Consider the following 25005-nt stretch of genomic DNA (forward strand, 5'->3'; position numbering starts at 1 on the left):
ATCATTTAATCTGTAGGCAAGCCAAAAGTATGTTCCCAAAATTTAGAATTGGTTTACTGGCCCATAAGGACATTTAATCTTAATATAGTCCAAAACCTTGTCCAAGAATAGAGGATACTGCAAAAATCCTTTGTCAAGTCTCCACTTGGGTGGGGAGTAACACATTTTTTTTTTAACAATCGGTGATCCCAAACATTAAAACTGTGATTGTATGCATATACCACCACTCTACAACTCAACCCTGAATTTCATTGGCATGACAAAATGATTTAAGGGAAAAACTTCATAATGGATTTAAGTTTCTTGGTGCTTTTAAATTACATAATAGACCAAAGAAAATTGACCTTAATGTTAACTGACCTTAATAGGACTCAAATGTTTGTCTGACAAGTGATAAGGGGACATATGGTCATTTAAAAAACAAATCTGTGAGGCATCTTTACTCACCGGTCATGGTGGAACAACATGTTGACCAAATCTTTGAACAGGTCAGGTTGTTGTGGTGAAAAGAAACCGCTTTTGATCTGATCTATAGCTTGCTTCAATTCAGGAAGCTTGTCATAATATTCCTGAGCATGGTACCTGGTGGAAGAAGGTGGAGCCATCACTGTTAGATGAGCAACAGGTGCCACAGAATATTCACCTTGAGAGCAAACCAGGAAAGGTGTCCAGAGAGTGGAGGTGACATGCACAATGGCACTGAATCCAAAAGATGTTTTATTTATGGTATTGATTGATCAAATTTGTATGGCTGCCCATCTCGCAAAAAAGCAACATTGGATGGCATACAACACTTAATTAAAACAATACATATATAAAAACATTCATTTCTAAAAATATATTAAAAGGAAAAGAATAGGAGAAGATAATGTTAATCACGGTAAGGGAGCCATCACAAGCTCTCACAGCTCCCCTGTGATCCCCAAGCAGATGACAACCAGTTCTTGAAGGACTAGCAGAACGTTAACAGGGATGGAGCTAACCTCACTTCCAGGAAGAGAAGATTCTACAAGGTGGGCACTAGGGCAGAAAAGGCCCGCCTCTTGAGACCCGCCAAATGTAGTTCCATAACAGATGGGATCCACAGAACGAGGGTTTATTATTTGACATGCTCAGATGTTTTTCATTCAAAGTAATTAATCCATGAAAAATATAACTCAATATCTATTTCAGCATTTTGGCTGATTCCACCCATTCCCCCTTTTTAATATGACATTAGCACACAGACAAAAAAAAATGACTGTAGGAAGTGGGAAGTTTAAGAGAACATCCTATCTCCAGGCCTAGGTGCCTTAATAAGGTATGAATAGAGCCCCATACATTTTTTCACCCCAGAAATATAAATTCATAGCACTCAATAGTGCTAAATCTTATGCCATTAAAATGTGAGGTCACACAAACACCATTATTCTACTCTGTCCCTTCCTCCTCCATTCAAGTTTTGGAAGTGAATTTCACTTCAGACAATTGAGGATTTTTCCTACACCCACTTGTGCCCCAGTTGAGTTGCTAACCAGTCTTACCCTCTCTGGTCCAACTCGGCCACATCTGGCACTCTCATGCCAAAAATGAAAAGATTCTCTTCTCCAGCTTCTTCTGCCATTTCTACATTGGCACCATCCATGGTCCCGATGGTCAGAGCCCCATTGAGCATGAATTTCATGTTGCCAGTGCCTGAGGCTTCAGTGCCAGCTGTCGAAATCTGCTCTGATAAATCTGCAGCAGGGATCACTGCCAAGAAAATATTATCTTAGTATCTGGGCATTCCTTTTCCTCTCGTTTGCATTGCAACTGGTTGGCAATGTAGCAAGGCTGACTCCCTGTTACTGATTTGTGCACTTTTTGAACTAAGCCCAGCAAAAAGACAAAATTTCTAGTGGTGGGTAACAGGCTCCTGCCCATTAGTTTGGAAAAAAAATCTAAGGAAGCAGAGATGTTTCTGTTCATAAGAGGTTATTATTCAGCATCTTGAAAAAATGTTACATTTCAATGCCAGATTTAACAACTAGGTAGGCTTGTCTATTTGTATCCCCCTTAAAATCTCATTTATGGGGCCTAATTGAGACCTTTGTTATGAAATAGTAAAAAAAGAAGACAAATTGCTATTACGAATAATTATGTAATACAAGTAAAAGAGATAAAGCCAGAGTATTTTGCTCTCCTTCAACTAACTGAAGGGGTCTAGAAGATTCTGGAAGTAAATCCTATAAACCTTTATGACCATCAGAACTTAACAACCTTAATTTTAACAGGACAAATAAAAGTTTTTTGAAGATGGCGGACGTGTCAGGCTGAGCTCCGTGAGCTCCGGCTATGGGGGCGTCCTTTTGGAGTCCCTCAGGGGGTCTTTTTGGGCCCGCTGAGTAGGGGATGTGGATTTTGATCCACGAAATGAATTACGAGGCAAATGAGGAGGCAGTTCGGCTGTTGGCCTGTTCCATCTGCGCGTCGCTTTTCCCTCGCCTGTTTGTCTCCCGCGGCGCTGCTGGGTTCGGCTTTTTCGGCTAGCCGGTCCCTGCTGCCCTGGTGTCTCCGGACCTCTCCTAGGAGGCTGCGGTCGGCAGCGGGGGCGTTTACATCTGTCCTGGGCTGTCGGGTCGGCGCTGCTGCTTCGGACGACTTTCGGCCGTTTTCGGCGGCGTTCTCGGCGTCCATGGAGCTCGCGGCGTCTTCAGAGCCCCAGCTGATCGGCGCTTCCGTGAGAGGGGAGGAGAGCCTGTATGAGAAGCTCGCAGATTATTCTGGCGGCGGCGGCAGCAGCAGCAGTGGCAATGGCGGCGGCGGCGGTGGAGACATTTTATTGTTGGACCTGCTTGTGCCGTTTGTTGGCGGCTGCGGCGTCTTCGGGCCGTTTGGCGGCGGAGAAGACAGCTGCTTGTTATTTTACTGATAGGGCTGCCCTTTGTGCGGGTTCTGAGTTATTGCTGACGATGGAAGTGGCGATGGCGGCGGCGTCCTCGGGCTGCTTTGGGCGGTGGAGAGGACGACCATGGCGACAGCGATCCGTTGGTTTTTGGCTGCTTGAGATGATGGCAGCAGCAACGACTTTTGTGACAACGATGGCGATACAACGGACTGCCAACTTATTTATTCACTTATTTATTATCTTATTTATTAACTTTCCATTTGCCTCCTTCTTTCCCCTTTGGACTGGGACGGACCTGGGTACAGGCCACAGTGGGAGAGTGGCCTGTTTTACATCGGCAGCCCCATAGAGGTGGGAGCTCTGTGGGTGCTGCCCCACCCAGGGTGGGCATTTTGGACCATCCCCGGAGGCAGACTCGCGTCCCGTTGTGTGAGGACGGGTTGTGGTATGCCTCTGGGAGCATCCAATCAAGTGGCAGTGGTTGGTGGATGGCCCAAATGTCCCACTCCTTTCCTTTGATCCTCCTGTTGGTTTCAATCATTGGACTGCCCTCTCTGGACTTGCTGACTGGATGCATCAATATTCCGACACGGACTTGCTCGCCCTCAGGGGTGCCCCCCTCTCCTGGGTGCGTCCCGCCTTCTTTTCTTTCCCTAATCTCGATGAGGGGCCCAATTGTTGGGACCCTGAGAGATGGCCGGGAAAGGCCAGGGGCTCTCGATATAAACCTAATAAGAGGCCCCTGGTTAATTTTTTAGCTAAATTTTTTAGGGGGTTGGGGAGGGGGGTGGGGGGTAGTGGTTGTCTGGCGGTGGGGGGTAGCCAAACAACTTTGTTGCAGGCCAGGCCTGGGTCTGACGGCGTTCGGGGGGAGCGGGTTGTGGTTACATCTGGGGCTCTTGAGCGGGTCGTGGGTCTACCAATTCCCACGACGGGGAAAGGCAGCAGGCGGATAGACAGGGGGCCATATCGTTACCGGGAGGGCCATCTCCGCTGTCTTCAAGCGGTGAGGTGCTCCGACCCTCTGGTTCTTCCCCGAGGTCCCGGGAGCGGGGATGTGCAGCCTCCTGAGCTCCGGCTGGTGTACCTGAATGCCAGGTCCGTGGTTAATAAAGCTCCCCTCGTTAGGGATTTAGTTGAGGGTGAGCATGCGGACCTGGCTTGCATCACGGAGACTTGGTTGGGCCCAGAGGGTGGGGTCCCTTTGGTTGACCTCTGCCCACCAGGTTTCCGGGTGCTACACCGGCCACGAGCTCAAGGTAGGGGTGGGGGAGTGGCGGTTACCATTAGGGAGACCTTATGTCCGCGGGAGGCCACCGTTTCTCAGATAGTCGGGTGTGAGTCTCTCTTCATGAGATTTGGTCCTGGGGCGCAGTTGGGCTTGCTGCTGGTGTACATTTCGCCTAGTCTCACAGCGGCAGCCCTGCCCGAGCTGCTCGATATCCTCTCGGGTTTGGTGGTTGAGTTTCCCAAACTTATAGTTTTGGGAGACTTCAATCTACCATCCCTGGGAGGTTCATCTGAGCTAGCTCGGGAGTTCATGGCTTCCATGGCGGCCATGGACCTGACGCAAGTAATTTCAGAGCCAACTCATGAGGGAGGCCACACCCTTGACCTGATTTTTTTATCTAGACGGTGGTTGGATGATCTAGGTGGGGGCTCTCCATTTATTATGCCCCTGTCATGGACCGATCATCATCTCCTGCGGCTGGTCTTCCGCTTTGCCACCCCCCGCCGTGGGGGTACGGAGCCAATTAGATGGTACCGCCCCAGACGCTTAATGGATCCTGATAGATTCCAAGCGGCGCTGGGGTCCCCACCTGCCTCCACTGCTCACAGCTCGGCTGATGCCTTAGTGGAAGCCTGGGGAAGGGCAGCCACTGAGGCACTTGACCGGGTTGTACCCTTGCGGCCCCTGACCCGGCGCAGATCCCAGCGAGCTCCATGGTTTTCCGCGGAGCTCCGGGAGATGAAGCGCCGGAAACGGGGCCTAGAGAGCTGCTGGAGGTCTAGCCGATCCGAACCCGACCGGTTGCGGTTAAGAACCTATATTAGGTCTTATCTCGCAGCGATGAGGGTGGCGAGGTGTAATTACTTCTCCACCCTCATCGCGTCCGCAGATAATCGCCCGGCCGCCTTGTTTAGGGTGACTCGCTCACTTCTCAATCAGGAGGTGAGGGAGGATCCCTTGCAAGGTCGTGCCGAGGAATTTAGTCATCATCTGTCGGATAAAATCGCTCGGATTCGGACCGGTTTGGACTCCAGCTGGGCAGAGTCAGGCGATCAGGACACGGGCGGTCTTGTCAATGTTATCTGGGAAGAGTTTGATTCTGTGACCCCTGATGAAGTGGACAGGATTATGGGGAGGCTGAGCTCCTCCACATGTTTGTTGGACCCGTGCCCTTCCTGGCTGGTTTATGCAGCTAGGGAGAGGACACGAGGCTGGCTCCAGGCGGTTATATCTGCTTCTTTGAGTGAGGGTTATTTCCCCACCGTCTTGAAGGAGGCGGTGGTGAGACCTCTCCTCAAGAAGCCTGCCCTGGACCCAGCCGTTTTGAACAACTTTCGTCCAGTCTCCAACCTTCGCTTTCTTGCGAAGGTTGTTGAGAGTGTGGTGGCGCATCAGCTCCCTCTGGTCCTGGATGAAGCGGATTATCTGGACCCCTACCAATCGGGTTTCAGGCCCGGGTACAGCACGGAGACGGCATTGGTCGCTCTGGTGAATGATCTCTGGAGGGCGCGGGATAGGGGACATTCCTCTGTCCTAGTCCTATTAGACCTCTCAGCGGCTTTCGATACCATCGACCATGGTATCTTGCTGCGGCGTCTCAGGGGATTGGGAGTGGGAGGCACAGTTCTTCAGTGGTTCTCCTCCTATCTCCTGGGACGCTCGGAGTCGGTGTTGGCAGGGGGGCAGAGATCGGCCCCTAGGTCTCTCGTTTGTGGAGTTCCTCAGGGGTCGGTTCTCTCGCCTCTCCTGTTCAACATCTATATGAAACCGCTGGGTGAGATCATTCGTGGTTTTGGAGTTGGGTATCATCAGTATGCCGATGATACCCAACTTTTCTTTTCGACCCCAAACCACCCCAGTGATGCCCTCGCCGTGATGTCCCGTTGCCTGGAGGCGGTTCGGGTCTGGATGGGGAGGAACAGACTTCAGCTCAACCCCGACAAGACTGAGTGGCTGTGCATTCCGGCATCCCGGGACATTCCAAATGTTCCATCTCTTTCTATGGGGGGTGAGCTCTTACCCCCCGTGGATAGGGCTCGCAACTTGGGAGTCCTTCTAGATTCACGGCTTACTTTGGAAGAGCATATAGTGGCCGTGACTAGGGGGGCTTTCGCCCAGGTTCGCCTGGTGCGCCAGTTGCGGCCCTATCTGAACCGGGATGCCCTGTGTACAGTCACTCATGCGCTCGTGACCTCTCGCCTTGACTACTGTAATGCTCTCTACATGGGGCTTCCCTTGAAGACCACTCGGAGGCTCCAACTGGTACAGAATGCGGCCGCGAGAGTTGTCTTGGGAGTTTCCCGGTACTCCCATGTTACACCTTTGCTCCGCGAGCTGCATTGGTTACCAGTTGTCTTTCGGGTGAGGTTCAAGGTGTTGGTTACGATCTTTAAGGCCCTACATGGCATGGGTCCGGGTTACCTCAGGGACCACCTGCTGCCGGCATCGACTCCCCTCCGCCCTGTGCGTTCCCACAGAGAGGGCCTCCTCAGGGTGCCGCCAGTCAGGGAATGTCGACTGGTGGCCCCCAGGGGGAGGGCCTTCTCTGTGGGGGCTCCGGCTTTATGGAATCAATTGCCGGTGGAGCTCCGGATGGCACCAGACCTTCGAACTTTCCGTCGGGGCCTGAAGACCCATCTGTTCGAATTAGCTGGTCTGGCCTGATGGGGGATTATGGGCTTTTAATTGTTTTTAATCTGTACTTCTGTTTTTAATTGGGCATGGATTTAATTCTTTTTAATTTTTGTATAGTGTTTCTTATGTATGCCCTGTGAACCGCCCTGAGTCCCACCAAGGAGAAGGGCGGTATATAAATCAAATAAACTATAAACTATAAACTATAAACTATAAACCGCAAATGATTTAAGGTGTTCTGGGAATGATCTGGTCTTGAAAGACACTACTGTGTCTGGAAAGCCATGTCTGGAAACACTTTGAATTGCTTCGAGGTGGGACTTTATGTTTCCAAAAACCTGCTCCCATGAATGTTGTGATCTGGAGGAGGTTCAGTGTAAGAGTTAGGAAATATTTGTTCTTCTTGTTGTTCTTGTTGTTTATATTAAATAGAGTATATATACAGGATGTATAAAATCCCAGGAGTCATTCAAATTCAAAACCTACGCATCCAGGACACTTCCTAATCCATCATTGGATGAATACCACAACAGCACCGTTTAATTCTTTGTTCAAGGACTTTAAAGAGTCCAACTGAACATTCCATTCTATTCTCTACATTCTGAGCTCATTAAATATATTGTCTCCCCTCACCACCTCAATTCTGAAAACCTTGGTACTTTTCAGTGTGCTGATTACTTTTTTGTGTAGATGGTATTGTGCTGTGAAGCACTACAGATTCATTTCCAAAGAGCTATTCTAGAGTTCACAGCGGCATAAAAGGAGCATTTCTCCAAAACTCTTTAAAGCAGCTGCATTATTCCTAGATTGCATGGCAGCCACACATTCATAGGAAATGTTAAAGATGCTTGAAAAAGCTGCAGATGGGTCCTATATTCAATGCTCTGAAGCCGCTTTTGGAATCAAATCTGAAACTGGTCTATTCATTAGTTCTTTAGGCACAGCATGGCTACTGGTCATCAAACTGCTCTCTTTTCTACATTTCACAGCCTGCTATCTCAAGATGGATTGTATTACCTTTTTCAGCCAGTGAGACTCTGTAATTCTCCAGAAAGATGACCTTCAGCTTGCTTCCAACCCCAGGATCATTGTTTACTGCATGGCCTACAGAAGTGATCAGCTTTATTATCATTTTAGCCATATGATACCCAGGAGCAGCCTAGAAGAAAGAAAGCAATGCAGCAGTAAGGAGTTGAGATTATGATGGTCATGACTTTGAATTCCACTCCCAACTGAATAAAATCTGCAGAAGCTGCAGAAAACCAACATAATCAAGCTAGCATGTCCTGACCAGCATCTAAGAAACTGTTAGAGCAGCCTTACACAATCTGCTATGCTTTCAAAAGAAATGGGACTACACCCAGAATTCCCAAACAGCCTGAAAGAATTTGGACAGTTGCATAACTCCAATGCATCTAGAAAGCACCATTTGGAAAAAGTGAGCTAAAATGCATGGGATTTTTCATGGTGGAGGGCAGGGGAAAATGGGATATTAAAAGCTGCATACATTTAAGGGGGAATAACTTTCACTGAGAGTGAGAGAGAGAGAGACAGAGAGAGAGACAGAGATTCTTGCCATCTTCACTGCCCTTTAAATGTTAAATGGATGTGAATCTAGTTAGGAGTTCAATAAGAAAATATCAGGAAATTTCAGGGCTGTAGGCTCGATTAGGATTTTTAAAAAAAATCTTAGAAGGCAATGGCAAACATTTCCATAAGAAGCAAGCTAAAAGGCATAACTCTAAAGGTGCCTGGATAATCTACTTTTTAATAAGATTCATCCATATCTACTTTAGACTCTATATATGTACATAAACGCATGCACATGCACGCGCATGCACACACGCACAAACATTTAAGCTAGTGAGAAAACAAGACAGACTCCCTTAATACTACCTATTTGCATAATTAAACATGGATTAGTAATGAGAGTTCAGGATAGAGGCAGAAAATGACATTTCCAGCAATGTTACAATTTGCTTTGCAGAACACCCAAAAGATGAATCTTAAACCTCAAATTCATCACTCACTTTTCCACCTATTATCACAGTCCTGGGCACAAAGGGCTTTGTTGGATCCCGTTTAATGCCTGCAAAGGAGAAAGACAAGAGACCCCAAGCTTGATTTCTGTCCAGGCATAAAGTAATCTTCCTTGCCTCTTCCACCCCTCATCTCTCTTTACTTCCCTGGAGTTGCTTTCTTTTTTTTTTTTTTTTTTTTTTATTAAATTTATTATTTAAAAACATTGGACACAGTACCAGCGAGCTGACAAACCTTTTTGTCTACAATGTTTAAATATATATATATATACATGTATATATGTACATCAAAAATACACTTAAATACACTTAGATTACAAATCGGTGAAATACCACAATATTTAAAACAGTGAGCTAGTCTGTAAAACCTAATAGAGACCTTTCTTTTTATCCATCCAAAGATACAATTTGTTCCAAATTCTATAATAGTCTGATTGATCTTTATTCTTTAATTCCAAAGTTAATCTGTCCATTTCAGCGCAATCCCAAATTTTCCTAATAACCTCTTTTTGTCCTGGGATCTCATTCTTTTTCCATTTTTGCGCAAATGATATTCTAGCTGCTGTGATAATATGGATCGTTAAGTATAGCACATCTTTAGGATATTTCTCTTTCGTGATTCCCAACAAGAAAAGTTCTGGACTAAACTCCAGATCTTGTTTCAATATTTCTTTCAGCCAAATCCAAATCATTCTCCAAAATTTTTGTGTTTTACTGCAAGACCACCACGTGTGGAAGTATGTGCCTATCTCTTCAGAACACTTCCAACATTTGGGAGATACTGTTGTGTACATTTTTGCTAAGCGGGCTGGGGGGAGATGCCATCGGTAAAACATTTTAAATAAATTTTCTTTATATGATGAGGCCAGTGTTATCCTTTTATTCCTATCCCAAATTGTTTGCCAAGTATCTAGGTCGATGTTATGTCCTAAATTGTTAGCCCAGATCAACATGGGGTCTTTCACTTGCTCTTCAAACAGCTTATATCCCAAAAGTAATTTATAAAAATTCCTTATTTGTTTAGAGTCCGGTCCCAATAATATTTTGTCCAATGCTGTTTCAGAGGTATATATCCCCCATTCATTTTTATCCTTCCTAAATCTCGATTGGATTTGTAAGTAGGCCCACCAATCGAGTTTTATACCTTGTAATTCTAGTTCATTCCTAAGTTTCAATTCCCCCTCCTCATTCAGAATATCCTTGTATGAGATTATGTTACCCAAATCAAACAGATTTGGGTAAACTATCGCTTCAAGGGTGGATAGCCAGACCGGTATTTTGGTGTAATTGTGAGATCTAATTTTTTTCCAAGTATTGAGTAGCGCTTGCCTGATCCGGTGTCTTTGAAAATGCGAGAAAAGACCTTGTTTCTCCGTCCATAGGAAAGCATGCCAGCCATATTGCAAATCGTGACCCTCTAAAGTTAATAGTCTTCTATTTCTCAAGATTACCCATTCTCTAATCCAGCTCAGGGCCGCGGCGTGGTAATATAATTCCCAGTCTGGCAATCCAAAACCCCCATTTTCCTTCGTGTCTTGTAAATATTTCAATTTAATTCTTGGTTTTTTCCCCTGCCAAATAAAATTTAGTGATAATTTATCCAAATTTCAAAAAAATTTAGAGTCGAGTTGAATTGGGATATTCTGAAACAGAAACAGGATTTTAGGCAGAATATTCATCTTAATGACAGCGATTCTTCCCAATAATGAGAGTTTTAGGTTTCCCCATCTTTCCAGGTCACCTTTTATTTGATTCACTACACTATCATAATTATCCTTTTTGAGTGAAGTGCATCTAGCCGTAATGTTAATCCCTAAATATTTTATTTTCTTGACTATTTCTATATCCGTGATTTCGGCCAGATTACCTTTTTGTTTATTGGTCATATTTTTAACAATCATCTTGGTCTTATTTCTATTTATTCGCAGTCCGGCAACCTCACCATATTTAGATAATTCTTCCAATAGCTTTGGTCCCGTCTGACATGGATCCTCCATAATAAAAACTAGATCGTCCGCGAAAGCTTGCAATTTAAAGGTTTCCTTTTTAATGGTTAATCCTTTTATCTTTGGGTCATTTCTTATAGTTCTCGTTAATACTTCAAGAGTCAATATAAACAGCAACGGTGATAAGGGGCAGCCTTGCCGTGTTCCCTTTTGAATTTGAAACTTGCTAGATGCTTCCCCATTAATAATTATTTTTGCTTCCTGATTGTCATAAATTGCCCTAATTATATTTATAAATTTTTCACCCATATTCATAAAGCTAAGCTGTTGGCACAAAAAAGACCATTTAACATTGTCAAATGCCTTTTGGGCGTCTAAGAAAAGTAATGCCATCTGTTGTTCGCTATGTAATTCATAGTACTCCAATGTATCTAATATTATTCTAATGTTGTGCTTAGTGTGTCTCTTAGCGAGAAAACCATTTTGATCTGCGTGTATGAAATCATTCAGAAATCGTTTCAATCGTTCCGCTATAATTGATGTAAATATCTTGTAGTCCGAGTTAAGAAGTGATATGGGTCTGTAATTTTGGATTAATGTATGGTCTGTGTTATCTTTCGGAATAAGGGTTATGTTTGCCTCTAGCCAAGATTTAGGCGTCCTTGCGCCTTCTAATACTGCGTTAAATACCTCCACTAGGGGTTGAGCTAGGATATTTTGTAATTCTTTATAAATCTCTGATGGAAGACCGTCGGGTCCCGATGCTTTATTATTCTTTTGTGCATTAATAGCTTTTATCACCTCAGATAGTCGAATTTCCTCGTTTAACATATTTCTGGTATCTTCTGTGACCTTAGGTAGTTTGGCTCTTTGAAAATATTCCTCCATTTTCTCCACACTTGCCTGGCTATCTTCTTTATATAAACGTTCATAAAATTCCTGGGCTATAATTTTTTTTTTTTCCTCCTGGTGGAATATTCTCCCTTCCTCATCTCGTAGTTCGTGAATCCAGTTTTTCCCCTTTTGTTTTCCCAATTTGTATGCGAGCCACCGGCCCGGTTTATTTGCATTTTCAAAAAAATTTTGTTTCGTGTTTCTCAATTGTTGTGCCAATTTCTCTTTGTCTAGAATGTTAAGTTTGTGTTTAATCAGATCCATAGATTGCTTGATATTCTCTTTTTGTGGATCTTGTTGGAGTGTAACTTCTAAGCTCTTATATTCCTCTTCTAATCTTTCCCGTTGTTGTCTTTTCCCCTTATTTTTATATACCATATATGCCCTCGCTACCCCTCTCATCACAGCCTTAGCTGTATCCCAATTGTTTTGTACTGAGGTGTCTATAGCTTTATTTTCCTTAAAGAAAAAACTTAGTTCTCTCTCCATCTTAGATTTGAATTCGTCTTCTTTTAAAATTGCTCTTTGAAGCGTCCATCTGGATATTTTTTTGGAACCTTTCCAGATAAGTTTAATAGGATTGTGATCTGCCCAAGTACCTGTCGCTATATGTACCTCATCTATTTCTGAACTAATTTCTTTCGTCATCCACACCATGTCTATTCTAGACCATGAGTTATGTCGGTTGGAGTAATATGTATATTGTCTAGCCTTACGATTTCTTTCCCTCCAGACATCTTGGATATTTAGTTCCTCAGCCAAGTTAAGAAAAGATCTCGGTAGAGTTCTTCTCTTCTTTTTCCTAAGCGTCTTTCCCATATAATCCAAATTTATATCTAGGATAGCATTAAAATCTCCTATTAAACAAATCTCCTCATAATCAATGCTACATATCTTATTGTGAAGTGTTTTGAAAAATTGTTCTTGGTTATGGTTTGGGGCATATATCTCTACCATCATGACCTTCCTGTGATTTATTATAACCTCGACTATCAGTATTCTACCCTCTTTATCGTTATAAATTAGTTTTGCAGTCAATTTTGGGTTTACATATAGTGCCACTCCTCTCTTTTTCTTGTGTCGGTCTAAGGAAACGAATAGGTTCCCTATTCTTGGTTGTACTAACAAATATTTTTGTTGTTCCTTTATATGGACTTCTTGTATTGCCACGATATCCAATTGTTGGTGAATAAGCCTATTAAAAAATTTCCGCCTTTTCACTGGCGAATTCAATCCATTAATATTCACAGACATAATACTACACTCACCTCCCTTCATCTTACTTATTTCTGGTTTTTGTGGATCTCGTGATTCGGGGCTCTCTCTCTTCCTTGTCTCTAGTTCCATGTTTCTCTGTTAACTCACCGGATTTGTTCCTTCTATCCTCTGTAGCTAAGATCTTCCCATCCATTGCCACACGTATTGTATCTCTTTCTCTTACCTCCCTTCCATCTTGATCTTCTAAATCTACTTCCTCTTGGCTATGGAAGTGGCGTTTGTAAAAATCTTCTGCCTTCTCTATCGTGTCCAGTCTATGCCTTCTATCCTGCCACGTAACAAGAATACCCTCTGGAGTTAGCCATCTAAAGTTTACATTTTCTCTTATTAGTTTGGATGTTAAGAATTGATAGCCGCGTCTCAGATCCCTCATCCTTTTAGGTATCTGTTTAAGGATGGTGATTGGTTGGCCCCGAAATTCTAATGGTTCCTCTCTAGATCTATGCAGAAGCTCATCCCGAATTGATTTTTTAACTAACCTTACATGTACTTCTTTTGGGAGGTTGTGCCTTCTCGCATAATTAGTTTGGACCCTGTATGTTTCATCAATTTCCGCCAGCATTTCCTCCTTCCCTACACCGAGTGCCTTTGCCATCAGTTCTGCCATCATGACCAACAGATCTTCCCCTCTTTTTTCTTGAACGTTCTGGAAGCGTAGATAATGAGCAGCCTTTTCTGCTTCCAGAAAAATGACTGTTGTTTCTAATTCCTTATTAGCCTGAAGGAGTGTTTCATTTAAATCATCTACTCTCTTTTCCTCTTTTTCCATTCTAGCTTCCATATCTTGAAGTCTTTGTTCATTTTTGACTAATTGCTGTTGAATCCCTTCAAATTTATCATCTATCGCTTGGACTTTCCCCTTTAATTCACCAGTGTCGTTTCTTATTTGGCCTATTTCTCTCTTCATCTCCTCGTGGTTTTTGGCCATTGCCTCGTGTAGGTTTTGCAAAAGGGCATGTAAATCTTTAAAGGAATTCGAGTTAGATCTTTCCCTTTGCAGCATATCCTCTATAGATTTCTGATTGGAGGGACTTGAGGCCATCCCCTGTCCCTGTGCTGCTGCCTTTTTGCCAGCGCTAGGCTTAGTTGCTCCCGAGATACTTGTCATGTTTCCCCAATTTTAACAGCGTTTTATCAATGTATAATACCCTGAGTCTTATATAAACCTTTTAACTCTATGACAAAAGATATATAAAACAGTTACCACCAGATACTTATTACCAACTAAGCAATTTATATAATAAAATTCTATAGTATGAATATAATCAAAGTCACGTTCTTCTTCTTTCCCCCCCCCCCCGTTTCCGGCGCAGAAATTGGCACCTTTTCCGTCTTCCTCTGCTGTCAAAGACCAGTAGGTGTCCCACTAAACAAACCTCCAGTTACTAAATTGCTATATCAAATGGCCGCCCGTGACAAGTAGAGTAGAATTTCAAAAGTTTCAAAAGTTCACAAATTCAAAATTTACCAGGATAGACCAGACTAGACCAAGCTGATCGCTTTCCACGCCCGACAATCCAGAGTTCAGTCTCTAAGGCTCCAAAGCTCAGACTTTGACTTGTTGTAGCTTTTTTCCAGCTAGAATACAGTCATATAGTCTTCGGCTTTCTTTCCCTTGCTGTTTTTGCCAAACGCCTCCCTCAAGACTTCTATCGCCGCTTATTCCCTCTCCGTGAGGCTCCCACTTCGAACCAGTACCTCTTTCACAAGCGCTTCCTATTTAATATTCGGATACACTCTCCGTCAGCTCCGCTCTACCGTTGTCCCGCTGCTTACGTGCTAGCTCCGTCCCTCTGTCAGATCTTCATGTCGGCCATTACTGGCCTCCTTCTCCCCGGTTCGCTCGCATCAGACTTTCTCCGGATCTTCAACACGAACTGCCGCTCATGAAGGTTCTCCGGGCTGCCTGCAACTTCGGATGTCCCTACAGGACCTCCTGAAGCTCCGAAAAGCCCCCGCGAACACTGGGTGAGAGGTTGTGCGAGGAGAGAGCTCCGTTCACACAGCCGCCCGCTCTGACAGTTGGCTCCGCCCCCTGGAGTTGCTTTCTTTTAGGCCCATCATGCCAGCTCTGCTCTTTCTTATTCAAGAAAGAATGACTGCAGCCAATTTGGCTTCCTTTTCTTGCCAAGAGATCTCCAACTTTGAGGGTGCTGATGGACATCTTTGGAATTCTCAGATAATGTTATGAACATTTTCTCCAAGTGTCATGGCTGCCATTCTGCTAACCTCACATTGTAAGCTGATAGCCTGACTTCAGTAATGGGGGGAGGGAGAAGAGATTGGAATGTAGGGAGGAATCATGGGGGGATGGGAACCAAGCCATGCCAGACCGAGGTGTGAGAGACACCAGCCAACCCAAGGTCACCCATCAGAACACAGAGCTGGAAAGCCATAAACAAGAGGGTCCCTTACCCAATCAATATGAAGGCACCCAATTGGCCATTGGTTGATAACAGGCGAATAGCCAGGGAAAAGGGAAAGCTAATCGTGCAGTTTGCATGTGAAAATGCCAGATCCAGCTTTGCTACTTCTGTAACCACTTTGGCTTAGTAAAATATACTCTTGGTGAAAGCAATGGGGCAGGAGTGCTTCTTTACTGGATGACCCGAGTAGGACGGTTGATGTCGAGTGATTTTCATAAAGCACTTGGTCAAACCACAAAACACCCATTGAGCAGAAGGCAAACTGGCCTGGCTTGGATGGCCCCATATTCTTCCAGCTCCTCTGCCACTATGTCATATTTCTAAGTGAGAAGAATATTTCCAGATAAAGGACGCAATTGAAATCACCCAGAGTTTTTTTTCTGTGAAGGCTTGGAAATCTACGTGGGAACAGCCAGTCTAACACTGACTCTTTTCTATACGAAATGCAACATTCCCATTTATTTTTAACTAAAGAATGTTAATACCAGGTGGTCCTCAACCTATGACCACAATTGACATCAGAATTTCCATTGTTCAGTAAGGTGATTGTCAAGTGAGTCACGCCTGATTTTACAGTCTTTATTGCCATGGTTGTTAAGTGAATCACTGAAGTTGTGAAGTAAATCATTTGGTTAATAAGGGAATCCAGCTTCCCTCATTGACTTTGCTTATCAAAAGTTGGCTGGGAAGATCACAAATGGCAAATCATGTGACCCTGGGAAGCTGTAAATCTATGCCGGTTGCCAAGCAGCTGAATGTGGATCCACATGACCATGGGGATGCTATGTCAGTTGTGAGGACTGGTGGTAACTTTAATCCTTTAAAAATCATTCAATATTTTTGTTTATAATTTGATTCTATTTTAAATGTAGTGCAGTTATATTTATGCAAGCAAACAAGCCATAAGAATGCTCCGTTTGCTCGGCTAGACTCAATTTTACTCACGGTTGTACATGGTAATCACATGTAGGCAATTCATGAGCTGCCGCTTGTATTCATGAATTCTCTTGACTTGCACGTCAAACATGGAAGCTGGGTTGATCTTCACTTTATATACCTGCTCCAGATATTGGGCAAATTTGACTTTGTTTTCCTGTGAAGAGAAAGGAAGGTATGGCCACTCTTTTGATAGGATACTTTTATAACCAAATGGAAAGAAGATAGAGCCAGCCAAAAACCTTTTGCCCTAGGTGTTCAATTCTACTTGCAAAGATCAACTAGATTGGCAATGGAAGAAGTTCTTCTACTGTCCTTCCCCAAAGGAAGCCTGATAACATAGTGCTCATCTACACAACTTTCTTGCATCAGCAAAAACACGATTTATTTACTTTTAGCTAAGGACATGTCCTTGAAACACTACTTCCATCTTGTAACCAGACCACTGTTGAAGCAAGATGAAGCAGTTATAGCTTGAGCATAATGTTTTCCCCAGGAAAATGGAGTAAAACGTCCTATATAGACATTCTAGGTTGCATGCAGGAATCGTTTTGGGAGTTTGGTGAACTGTTGGCCTTCCACTGGTCCACTAAAAACTGCTTCCTCCCATGTAGCCACTGGGCTCTAAGCCCCATAGTCACTTGTACTTCACCTGTGGAGAACTCAGGATCTTACTCAGCAACTATTTTCTTGTTTGTGTATATGTAGGTTGGTGTAGCCTGCCCATACCAACATCCTTTGATAGAATATATGTTGGACTTTGTAGAAATAGGAGTCTTCCCTGAGGTTTGTATTCTGTCTGGTAAGCAGAAAGCAAGAAATGTGGCACATTTGCTCAACAGTGCCTCTTAAATGGCCTTTAAGCTTTTCTGAAATTCTTATTGTATTGCAGTCTTCCAAAAGCTGATACTCTCCAGATTTCCTACCAAGTAACAATCAATTTATTTATTTATTTTATAAAATTTATATACCGCCCTATTCCCGTAGGACTCAGGATGGTTTACAGGGAAAATTAAAAGCATAACATACAAAAATTAAAATCAGTTAAAACAATTAATTCAAGTCCCCAAAATTTAAAACTAAAACCCAATTAAAAATTAAAACCCCTCAGTCTGGGCCAGACAGCTCGAAGAGCCAAGTTTTCAGGTCCCGGTGAAATAAACGAAGGTCGGGGGCAGTCCTAAGTTCCGTGGGAAGTTGGTTCCATAGGGCGGGCGCGCCCACAGAAAACGCTCTTCCCCTGGGAATAACCCGCCGGCATTCCTTAACCGGCGGTACCCTGAGAAGGCCCTCCCTGTGGGAGCGCACAGGACGATGGGAAGTTACATCTACCTTCTAATTCCCTCTGTATATGATAATTCCCAGAGACCTGGCTTCAGGTATCTACTTAAGCACAGAGCTCTTACATCACTTTGAACAAGTTATCTGTTTTAGCCTAACCTGGTGCTGGTATAATAAAATGAATGATGATGAACTGAATTTGTCGCTTGAATCTTCCTGTATTTGCCAGATACAACAAAATGCAATGAAGGATTATCTATAAAGCAATTTAGAGATAGAAAATTCTTAAAAAGGGAGAAATTCCCCTTACCTGCTTGACTTTGGCCACCTCTCTGATGAAAACATCATCATTTACAAACCGATGTAGCTTTGTTAGCTGACTCAAATCTTTCACATATTCCTCTCCTATTTTCTATACAAAGAAGAAAGAGATTTCACATGTGCATCATCTCAAAAGACAGAACCCTTTAAGAATCCAGTCATTCCATTGTCATTCCCAATGGATACTCGTTGTGGTACCTACTCGTTGTGGTACCTAATGAATCTAAGCATAAGAGCCATGGTGGTGTAGTGATTAGAATGCAATACTGCAGGCTACTTCTGCTGACTGACAGTTCAATTCTCACCGGCTCAAGACTGACTCAGCCTTCCATATTTCCGAGGTCGGTAAAAATGAGGACCCAGATTCCTGGGGCCAATATGCTAACTATGCAAACCACTTAAGAGAGGGCTGTTAAAGCACTGTAAAGCTGTATATAAATCTAAATGTTATTGCTATATTGACCTCTCAAAAATATTGGATTGAGATAGCATTCCTATGAAGGAGAATATACATGTGGCTCAGGGCTGAACTGTGAAGTCCTTCACTCTCTCTGAGGTTAACTGTGTGTTTGCAGACATTTCATTACCCAATGGGTAACATTATCAATACCTGGATGATGGAGGATGATATTACCTAGTTGGATAATGAAATGACTGCAAAAAGCTACTAAGCTCAATGAGCACCAAGGACTCCACAGACATTCTTCCATGGCCTACAATACACCAACCATCTTTCTTTTTATTATTCAATAGGTTCTGCAGGTTGTGAAATGCTACCAAGGCCTACAAAGACTATCCAATCAGAATGATAGTAGATGAGTAGAGATCCTACTTACAAAGTGTTTTCATAGCTTTGAAAGGAGATGGAAACTGCCTGATTATACATCAGGAACTATTTATTTTTTAAAAAATAAAATTTATAAAAAAGCACACACAAATTATTACAATAATTGTTTTGCTAAGCAGAACAACTGAGCAGGTTTTTTTTTTCACCTCTGCAATTAATTCTGCAAGTCCTGGGTTGCAAAGCAGGAGCCAGCGACGAGGAGTGATCCCATTTGTTTTATTCTGAAACTTTTCTGGCTCCAACTCAGCAAAGTCCTTGAACCTGAACAAAAAAACAAGAAAGTATATTAATGGAACATCTTCAAGATTTACTAGTTAAACAGATGTGACAGAAAACATTTGCCATCCAATGTTTTAAATGTTCAGTTAATACTAATGGCAAAATTACCCTACACATTTTTATACACTTAATTTTTGCATAAATAAATGGAAGCCCACAAGGCTGAAAGCAACAGCATACGTTTTTTATGTATTGAGGTTATACGTAGTACAAAATTATTTCACAAACCATTGCTGTATTGATGATTCATTGCTCACATAAGGTTTATGTTCACATGGTCTTATTACAGACATGTCAAACACAAGGCCCGGGGGCCAGATCCGGCCCGTGAAGTGGTTTCATGTGGCCCGCGAAGCCATCCTGGAAACAGAGGGAACAGCCCCCACTGCCTTGGCCCCAGCCCAGAGACCCTCCTTCTGCCAGAGACCCTCAGATCTGTCTCACTCCTGCCCAGGCCCCCATAGGCACCCCTTGATGCGAATGATGTAGAGCTGGCCACGCCCACCCAGTAGGCCATACGCACTTTAGCCACGCCCACCCAGTAGGCCACGCCCACCCAGGCCACACCCACGCGGCCCCCTGAGGGCAACCGCAATGCTGATGCGGCCCTCAATGAAATTGAGTTTATTAATTAGGTCATTTAAAGCAGGGCATTTCAACCTTTTCACCTATTGTACCACTTTTAGGGTATGGCAACATCTGAGTATCACCAGTCACCTAACAAGGTGTCAAAAACTTGATGACCAAAAAAAAAAGAAGGAAAAAAGTGATGAAGTACAGGGAGTCCTCGACTTACAACAATTTGCTTAGTGACTGTTTGAAGTTACAATGGCACTGGAAAAAGTGCCCCCCCCGAGCCACAGCCGAGCAAGACATCTGCCTACCTGCCTGGCAGCACTCTTCCTCCTGTCCAAGGTTTTCATTGTTGTGAGCATTTCTATTGAGGATTGGCAGCGGGGGTGGGGGGTGGGTGTTTGGTTTTTATTCCGCCCCCCCCCATCTGCTGGGTGGTTGCAGCAGGTTTTGATCACTTCACATGACCCTCGGACACTGTGACCATCATAAATATGAATCAGTTGCCAAGCATCTGAATGTAAATCACAAGACCCTGGAGATGGTGCAACATTCCAGCTGATCGGCGCTTCTTCTGGGCTCAGCAGAAGTGCCAGGATCAGCACCGAGCTTCAGCTGGAGCCTGGCGCTGATCCTGGTACTTCCAGTGAGCCCTGACAGCCCTGCAGCTCCAGCCATCTCTCGCTCAGGCTTGTGCAGTGCTGCCACCGGTTCAGCTTATTCCCCTCCCCCGCTACCACTTTTCTAGGATGGTCGCGTACCACCTGCCAGGTGCCAATGTACCACAAGTGGTACCCGTACCATTGGTTGAAAAGCCCTGATTTAAAGAACTAGCAGATTTAATGGCAGTCCCTGCACAGAGTCTTAGTTTTAACCTTAATTGACACATGATTCGGTGTATTGTAGGTACTCTGAAAATGGGTTAATTCAGTAACTATGTAAAGTATGTTGAATGAGAATAGCCAGTTCATCACAGAAGAACAAAAGTGGCCCACATCTGAATCTTAATATTTAGCATAAAAACCTAAAATTATTAATGTGGGTGTTTAATTGGGGCACTCCCTGCAAACTCTGAAGTAAATTGAAAACGAAGGTTTCAAAGTACTAGAGTTGAAATAATTTTGGGGAAATTTGTCCTGCAGTCTTTCACCAAAAGATGCATATGGCAACTGTCAAGAATTTAATTATAGAACACAAAGTTTGGGAGGGCAGAAAATTATCGAAGCAATAATAGCAACAGACAAAATTATATATTAGCACAAACTCAGTGGCACCCAGAGTTCAGCCTTAAACTTTAAAATTGATCCCATAGTAGAACATTCAGAAGTCTAAATAAAATTAAAACTTTTCTGTTGGCAAAAGTGAAAGGAAATTGTCCCCGGTTGCTGTATGCAAACAAAATACACATCACTACTCACACTTGAGATTTGACAATATCTGAGTGAATCTTTGCAACTCCATTCACTGCGTGAGAGCCCACAATGCAGAGGTGGGCCATGTTAATACGCTTGACCCCTTCTTCTTCAATCAAGGACATCCGCCTGAGACGGTCAACATCCGTGGGAAACCGGGCTCTGACTTTCTGAGTGTGTGTGAAGATGAAAAGCAACATCAGTTAATCCCGTTCAAGTGCATTTCCAACTATTCAATTCAGTTTAGATTTTTTGCAAGAAAGGATCCTTGGACTAACCACATTTTAAAACCAAATGTTATGTAACATTTTTTCCCCCATCTCAATATGGCTACCTGAACAAAGATTTCTTGACTGAATCAAAAGCATAATGCAACTTTTCCAGCTTTAAAAGGGCCTTTGGGGGAGGGGGAAGAGTGAGTTTTTATCAAATTGTCTTTTTAAAAATTCATCCAGAAAATAAAACAGCTGTCAGAGAATGTTTAATAAAACCCTACTTACATCCAAATGCCTCTGATTGATTTCATAGATAATCTGCAAGTGCCTTGGAAGCAGCTTCTCCACCAGCTCAACTGGCCAACGCTCAAGAGCTTCGGGGAGAACTGTGTGGTTTGTGTAAGCAAAGGTCCTTGTGGTGATATCCCAGGCCTTGTGTTTTTGAAGAGAAAGACAGTAAAGGGAAACTGAGAAAAACAATTTATCCTCTCCCAACTACCACTGCTAAGCCACGTACTGCCTACTTTGTATCTGAGCATATAGTTTTCTTACTAAAATGCAGAAATCTTACATTACCTTTCTCACTATTGAGAACTGCGCATATTATTAGATATCAATACTCTTCTGCACCCACAGCCTGTCTTCTGGAGTGTCAGCCAACCCTCCCAGCTTTTGGTTATATGCAAATCTGATAAGCATCCCTTCTATCTTCTTGCTTAAATCATATTGATAATGTTGAACAACACTAAGTCCAAGGCAGAACCTTGGGATACCTCATTACACACCTGGTTGAATGTAGACATAGATCCATATGGTTCGACCAATTGCAAAATCCATCTGGTAGCAAGACCATCCATTCCAAAGTATTCCATTCCATTTTATCATGAAAGTGGCTATGGTCAACTTTATCAATTGCCTTAAGAAGTCTAAATATTATTTATTTATTCATTGGATTTCTATAGCCCCCCCCCCACCCCTTATCTCAGTCAAGTGACTCCGGGAGCCTTACAAGTCTATAAAACAGTCCAAACAATAAAAACACCCAAACGGTACCTCTACGGCATTTCTGATTTCAGGTGAGAGTAATAATGAAAGCTAGGAGTTAATTAGAAGAGGAGGGAGGGGGTTGCATTCCAGAGGTACAAGAAACTGCAAAGTTTAGATTGTCTGGGAGGAAGAGAGTCAAGACAGCTCCTCCCAAGGATTTCTCGGAGTATAATTTAGTGGTTTGCTTTAGTTTGGCATCTTTGTTTTTTGGAGCCTGACAAAGAGCATATTATGTATTATCAACACCTACTTTGTAGAGGTGAAGGAGGCAAAAAGTAGTATTTCCCCTCCACCAATGTGTTTTCTCAGTGTCACGCAATAGAGTTCCTCAAGTGGTTCAGGCCATTTTGAGATCTGACCTTGGTCAAGATCACATACAGTCCCCAGTAGACACTGTGATATATAGGCTAGACACCTTGGAGGGTAAAATCAAATTCATCATGACAATACTTTAGAAATATTCAGTCCCATGTCTGGCTAGACTTCTTTGGATGAGCTTCAATTCTTATAGTCTGAGTATGCGAACAAATTGATTGAGTTTGGTGAACTACAAGTTGGCTTGCTGCTTGCTCCTCATCACTTATAATAGGAAAAGGTTGCTCAGCTAGGGCCACACAGTCATAAACTTCCCCATAGGAGAATGTTAATCCCAACCACATTAAATAATCCCTCTGGAAAAGGCAGAGGGCAACCACATGATCTTAAGAAGTGACGCTTTTGCTTTAAGTAGTTGGAGGCATGTGTTATGCTCATTCCCTTGCACCCTCTGAAGCATTTTCGGAATCAAATTCAAAATAATTATATAAATACAAATATATTTTATAGGGTGCCATTGGAAAATCGCTTCCAAAAAAATTAGTGCCCATGTCCCTGAAATCATTAAGAGTCAAGCTCAACTCAGAAATTTTACCATACCACTATAAAACTTTAACTCATCCAAAGAGAGTGTCCAACATTTTTTGGCTTTTCCCTAGAACACAAGTAATAAGGACTGTGTTCTATGACACACGTTTAACTAGCAATTGCAGTTCTAATACATCTAGATGTGCAAAGTAGGGAAATACAATGGACTACTGTATGTGGCAGCAACTGATGCCTTGCCAACAATGCCCAGCAGGTGGAGCTAGTGTGAACAGGCAGGGGTGTCAAACTCAATTTCATTGAGGGCCGCATCAGCATTGTGGTTGCCCTCGGGGGGGCCGGGGGGGCATGGCCTACTGGGTGGGTGCAGCTGGTGTGCATATGGCCTACTGGGTGGGCATGGCCAGCTCTACATCATTGGCATCAAGGGTGCCTATGGGGGCCTGGGCAGGAGTGGGACAGATCTGGCGGTCTCTCGCAGAAGAAGGGTCTCTGGGCCAGGGCCAATGCAGCGGGAACCATTCCCTCACTGTTTCCAGAATGGCTTTGGGGGCCACATGAAACCACTTGGCGGGCCAGATCTGGCCCCCGGGCCTTGTATTTGACATGTCTGCCATAAAGGAACCCTTTCTAGCAGAGGTACATACCTTCTAGGACAGGGGTAGGCAACCTCGGCTCTTTTATGACTCATGGACTTCAACTCCCAGAATTCCTGAGCCGGCGCCGAGGTTGCCTACCCCTCTTCTAGGATGAAGGTTACCCTTACCCTTAAGTCGTTTTAGGGTGCCACATTCCCACCAAATTGAAAGTTGGGCCAAATCAAAGATCAAATTTAAATTAGTTTACATCTAAATTTAATTAAAACTTATTAATGGACTAATTAATTAGTAATTAATGGACTAATACCCTGCCTCCTCCCCATATGCATCTTCCTTCCTTTTTGTAGTTTTTAAATCAATTTTAGTACAAACATTTACTGTTTTAATGTTTCATCTTGTTGCTTTTATGATTGTAAGCAGCCTGGAGATTTTGACAACAATCTTTGAAGTTATGTTGGAGCTGAATGCAGCCTGAAAGGCTATTGCTTTCAATAGCCCTTATCACCATGGAACTGTTATTATAAGATTATACTCTTGAGGCAAACCTGAGGTTATTAGTACCCCTAATATCACTATTTCCCAAATTTTGAGATCTAAGACAATGACTGTATGATTCTGTTTACACAATATACTAGACTAGGCCAAAATGAGGTTTTAACATGTTGCATGAACCAAGTCATCAAATTAAGCAATTTATTTGTTTGGGCATTGCACAACAACTGATTTTTTTTTTTAGGTTTCAGCATATTTTGTAAACCAACTTGTTTGTCTGAAAACGAAAAATGGGAAGCAAAAGAAGACTTGAAGCCATGGCTTCAGAATTAGGCAAGAGGCTGAAAGAAATGAAGGCTCTGGAAAACAGAGTGAAGGTGAAGTGAAGTGAAGTGAGTCTTGCAAACCCTAGAAAGAGAGCTGAAACAGAAAAGTGATCCCAACCTTGGACCAGGGCAGCTTCTCTATATCCAAAAACACACGCATCAACTCAGGAATAGCCATTGACGGATGTGTATCATTCAGCTGGATTGCAACCTATTGAAAACCAGGAAAAGAAATATGTTAAAAATCCAGAGGGAAAAGTTTAAGCAGAAAAATGGATTCAAATCTATCCGTCTGCTGGATAATTGCAAGACGTTAAGGAGCTAAAACTTAAATCAAGCTAGGGAGAGCAATGGACTTTATATGATTGCATGCCATTATTACTATTACACATCTCCCAGAAGAAGATCGTATTGAGCAAGAGTCCTGGTTGAACTGCATAAGTAGTCAACTTATTCTCAATTTGCCTTTGTTTTATTATTTGATTGACATCGTGCCTTTCCT

General features: G+C 43.2%; 1 protein-coding gene across 2 annotated transcripts in view; it reads right to left on the reverse strand.

The window, feature by feature from the left end:
• Positions 1 to 25005, reverse strand: part of PYGL (glycogen phosphorylase L) — a 49135-nt gene that overhangs the window by 3315 nt on the left and 20815 nt on the right. For both annotated transcript variants that reach the window (XM_083349967.1, XM_083349968.1), the window contains exons 10-19: positions 24622 to 24714; positions 21464 to 21610; positions 20970 to 21133; positions 18846 to 18960; positions 17842 to 17943; positions 16260 to 16407; positions 8762 to 8820; positions 7749 to 7890; positions 1524 to 1731; positions 448 to 582 (exon numbers count right to left, since the gene is read on the reverse strand). In XM_083349967.1, coding sequence (XP_083206093.1) covers positions 448 to 582; positions 1524 to 1731; positions 7749 to 7890; positions 8762 to 8820; positions 16260 to 16407; positions 17842 to 17943; positions 18846 to 18960; positions 20970 to 21133; positions 21464 to 21610; positions 24622 to 24714 — 1313 coding nt within the window. The remainder of the gene's footprint in view (positions 1 to 447; positions 583 to 1523; positions 1732 to 7748; positions 7891 to 8761; positions 8821 to 16259; positions 16408 to 17841; positions 17944 to 18845; positions 18961 to 20969; positions 21134 to 21463; positions 21611 to 24621; positions 24715 to 25005) is intronic.

The sequence above is a fragment of the Vipera ursinii genome, assembly GCF_947247035.1.
Source record: "Vipera ursinii genome assembly, chromosome: 1".
Classification (NCBI taxonomy): domain Eukaryota; kingdom Metazoa; phylum Chordata; class Lepidosauria; order Squamata; family Viperidae; genus Vipera; species Vipera ursinii.